This window comes from Etheostoma spectabile, chromosome 6 (assembly GCF_008692095.1).
Source record: "Etheostoma spectabile isolate EspeVRDwgs_2016 chromosome 6, UIUC_Espe_1.0, whole genome shotgun sequence".
NCBI lineage: Eukaryota > Metazoa > Chordata > Actinopteri > Perciformes > Percidae > Etheostoma > Etheostoma spectabile.
In genome coordinates, this window is record NC_045738.1 from 19563012 (window position 1) to 19567309 (window position 4298).

Consider the following 4298-nt stretch of genomic DNA (forward strand, 5'->3'; position numbering starts at 1 on the left):
GTTTGTCACACTTAAGTGTTTCGGAACATCAAACCAATTTAAACAATAGTCAAGGACACAATAGTCAACACAAGTAAACACAAAATGCAATTTGTAAATGAAGGTGTTTATTATTTAAGGTGAAAAAAATCCAACCATCATGGCCCTGTGTGAAAAGTGATTGCCCCCTAAACCTAATAACTGGTTGGGCCACCCTTAGCAGCAACAACTGCAACCAAGCGTTTGCGATAACGTGCAATGAGGCTTTTACAGGTCCTGAGGAATTTTGGACCACTCATCTTTGCAGATTGTCCTATTCAGTTACATTAGAGGTTTTTCGAGCATGAACGGCCTTTTTAAGGTCATACCACAAATCTCAATAGCATTCAGGTCAGAACTTTGGCTAGGCCACTCCAAAGTCTTCATTTTGTTTTTCTTCAGCCATTCGTTGGTGGACTTGCTGTGTGTTTAGAGATCATTGTCCTGCTGCAGAACCCAAGTTCGTTTCAGCTTGAGTACACGAACAGATGGTCGGACATTCTCCTTCAGGATCTCTTGGTAGACAGCAGAATTCATAGTTCCTTTATCACGACCTTAACTGAGGCAAGTGAGGCCTGCAGTTCTTTGGACGTTGTTGTGGGGTCTTTTGTGACCTCTTGATAGTCGTCGCTGCGCTCTGGGGTATTTTGGGCGGCCGGCCACTCCTGGGAAGGTTCACCACTGTTCCATGTCTTTGCCATTTGTGGATAATGGCTCTCACTGTGGTTCGCTGGATTCCCAAAGCTTTGGAAATGGCTTTATAACCCTTTCCAGACTGATAGATCTCAATTACTTTCTTTCTCAATTGTTCCTGAATTTCTTGGGTCTCGGCATGATGTGTAGCTTTTAAGGATCTTCTGTGGACCTTACTGTGTCAAGCAGCTCCTATTAAGTGATGCCTTGATGTGTGACAGTGGCAATAATCAGGCCTGGGTGTGGCTAGAAAATGAACTCAGGTGTGGACAACCACAGTTATAGTATGTTTTAACAAGGGGGGCAATCACTTTTTCACACAGGGCCGGATGGTTTGGATTTTTTTTTCCACCTTTAATAATAACACCCTTCATTTACAAATTGCATTTTGGTTTTACTTGTGTTGTCCTTGACTATTGTTTAATTGGTTTGATGTTCCGAAACACTAAGTGTGACAACCATGCAAAGGAACAGGAAATGAGGAAGGGGGCAAACACTTTTTCACACCACTGTATGTTGGTATTTAAAAGACTAGACTCCAATATAGGAGCAGCTTACTATTTCAGAAGTATTCATAGGGAAACAACAGAGTTAGTACGGTATGAAGATTAGGAAGACTGTTCCGTGGTTTACCATGATACAAAAGCTGACATTTGATGAATTGAAGCAAACACACCATGTTCATGTTATATATGCCCCCCCCCCGTTGAGCTGACCTTGATGTTGTTGAGGTTGACTTCAGTCAGGCTGCTGTCGTTGTTGTGGATTCTCTCCAGGGTTTCCTCCACGTTGGTGGGGTTGGGCGGCTCATCGGGGAAGATCTTGAAGGGATCTGCTTTCACCACACCTGTAGGAGACACAACATCTCAGCTCGGGCTGCAGAGTGGCGGAGTAATCGAGTTTCAAGCTCCATAGTCTGGACCAACGGAAGTACATTTACACAACAAAGCCGGACATTCGCCGTGTGTGGTAGGCTTTGGACCCATTACCTCCCGCTCTCTCAATCCCTTCGCTGCACTGAACAATAGCATTGAGCTAGCAAGCTAAACGCTAAAAATGGCAAGTTTTGAAGAAAAAAATTGGATGGTGCAACAAGGCCGGCCTGCTTGGTTCATTCAGGGAATTATTGTAAAGATTTACAAAGAATATGTTTAGAGCGTTTATTCTCTAACTGGGATGTTTTAGGACCAAAAAGAGGAAACTTGAATTAAACATCTGCCTGACTGGCGGTTGACTTATCTTATTTTCTTATTTCAACATTAGCTTGGAAATAATCTTAACCATTAAAATAAATATTGATAATAATAATAATGTGTACTTTGTTAATCCCCCAAAGAAAAATTACAATTTGGAAATGAGCTCATACGTACTGTTGATGCCCTCAGTGTTGGCGATGGTGCCCGTGGTGCCCAGAGCGTCGTAGTACTGCTTGTTGCTCATCAGCGTGTACATTCCAAGGATGGCTGCAAGTACAATTAGGAAGACAATCACCATGACAACAACATCAAAACATGTGTGGTGTTTGAATGCGATCCCACTGAATGTCCTGGATTGTGTTTTGCCATGTTTGCTGTGGCGGTGTCCTTGCACCGATATCCCCAAGACAAATTCATTGCTGCATTTGCAAGTAAAATCTTTTTCAATAAAAAAAAAAAATAAAAATAATTTTTTTTTTATTTGCAAATATGACAAACATCAGCTCTTATGGCACAGCTTACAGAAGACAAATAAGACGAGAAGGTCAGAAAGTGAAATAACATTTTCAGTCTAAGCATGAATTGTCCTTATCCTTCAAATGTGAAAACAAATGTACAATGTACAGGATGGGCAGACAAAAAGGACAGTAGTATTAGTTAAATAAAACAAACAAAATATCAGTAAATTAAATAAATATGGCATAAAAAACTCCTGTCACAATCTCCTAATCAGGCTACTAGTTAGAAGTCAGGTGGACCATGAAGTAATCCCCAGTGTAAATAAAAACCCAGTTTCTGAGTCCAAAACAACAAGATGTTGGTTTCCTGGTCTCTTGTGATTCTACTGTGTGTGTCTGTTGGAGAACGATTGAGTTGCCTGAGCACAGCAACAAAATCCTGGAACTGGGTGTAATCTCTCAGGGTGATCCCAGGTTCAAGTCCTGTTTGGACCAAAGTACAGTGTGGATTGATAGCTGCCAGGTGCTCTTGAGCAAGACTCACTAACATCTCTCTATTTGTGCGTGAATAGGTCTGTGTGTGTATTTCAGGATTACTAAATTCCACTGGAGTGGTTGGTGTTAAGGGCCTTGCTTAAGGCCTTGCTCAAGGGCACCTCAGTGGTGGTAAGGACTACCACCCAGATTGTATGCTGTCGGTCTGGGGATTGAACCGACATCCTCCCAGTCAAAAGCTCGCTTCTCTCCACCACTGACCATTATATTTAATGAGCAGATCCTATGTTTTGTGACACTGGATGTGTGTATCTATACATATGTGTAATTTTTCTGCTTATACCCAGAATGAAGAAACAGTGATTGTCTTCCACATCAACTTTACCAAACAAACATACAAGTGACAGTTTTCTCTTGTTCTCCTGCGGTTACTGTGTTTGGCCAGGAGGAGGCAGACCTGCTGCTTCTCCTCTTCCTCTCGGTGTAACCTGCCAAACTGTGTCACAGAGAGTGACAGCAACTCCCCCTTCCCTCCACCTTCCCAGCCTCCTGACCCGGTGTGAGGAACCATGGGACGGGCCTTGTGAGGAGAGGGAGGCCAGAGAGACAGCTGCCTGCTTAGGGAAGGGAAGGGGGGGCGGGGGGGTTACCGGCCATAAACACCCCCAAGTTATCCGGTGTGGCCCTGAGAATAACCCACGGTAGCTTTACAGCACAAACTAGATAGCAGCAAGTCAAAAGCTCAATAAAGCAACATGGTAATGTAAATAAAAGGTGATAATTAAGTCCTCTCTCTCTCTCTCTCTCCCCCTCTCTCTCCCTCCCTCCCTCCTCATGAAGCAGGTCGGCCCAGCTATTCATCCCCCTTTTAGTCGGTTTGCCAAAAACACCCAAACAAAAGACTGACTGAGGCTAACTGAGGTTTAATCCTCATCTGGACTCCATCCAGGGGTGCAGCGGCCATCTCTCTGACAGGCCGGTGGAGCCGGACAAACCCTGCTCTGGCTTTCCGGATGCCTGCCCTTCTGTTTGGCGTGTGAGAGAAGTGTGACTGGGTGTTCAGAAGGATCACACTCAACAAAGAAAACCCATTTTAATTCAACCTCATTTCTGAACAGGGAAGGCTTTCTAGCTTATGTAATTTACGTGGATAAATTACCAAAATGCAGAGGCTCTTTAAGCCATTTGACGTATCTGCGGATACTTTTGCTTCACTATGCAGCGCTTCTCTCTCCTACCTGATCCAGAAATATTAAGTTATTTTTAGTTTATTATGAGCTTTGGGTAGTATATATAGACAACGTTTCATTTCCGGCATTGTTCAGATGCCGCCGGAAATTCTGACGGATGTCCTTGTTTTTGGCCGGATGCCCGTTACCTTCCACTTTCTCTGTGTTGTAATTCTAAACTCCAGTCGATTTCTGAGGACTATGGTTAA

The 4298-nt window shown here is 43.5% G+C and overlaps 1 protein-coding gene across 2 annotated transcripts in view; it reads right to left on the bottom strand.

Moving 5' to 3' along the window:
• Positions 1 to 4298, bottom strand: part of tmod4 (tropomodulin 4 (muscle)) — a 28467-nt gene that overhangs the window by 3561 nt on the left and 20608 nt on the right. For both annotated transcript variants that reach the window (XM_032517605.1, XM_032517606.1), the window contains exons 5-6: positions 2082 to 2174; positions 1428 to 1558 (exon numbers count right to left, since the gene is read on the bottom strand). In XM_032517605.1, coding sequence (XP_032373496.1) covers positions 1428 to 1558; positions 2082 to 2174 — 224 coding nt within the window. The remainder of the gene's footprint in view (positions 1 to 1427; positions 1559 to 2081; positions 2175 to 4298) is intronic.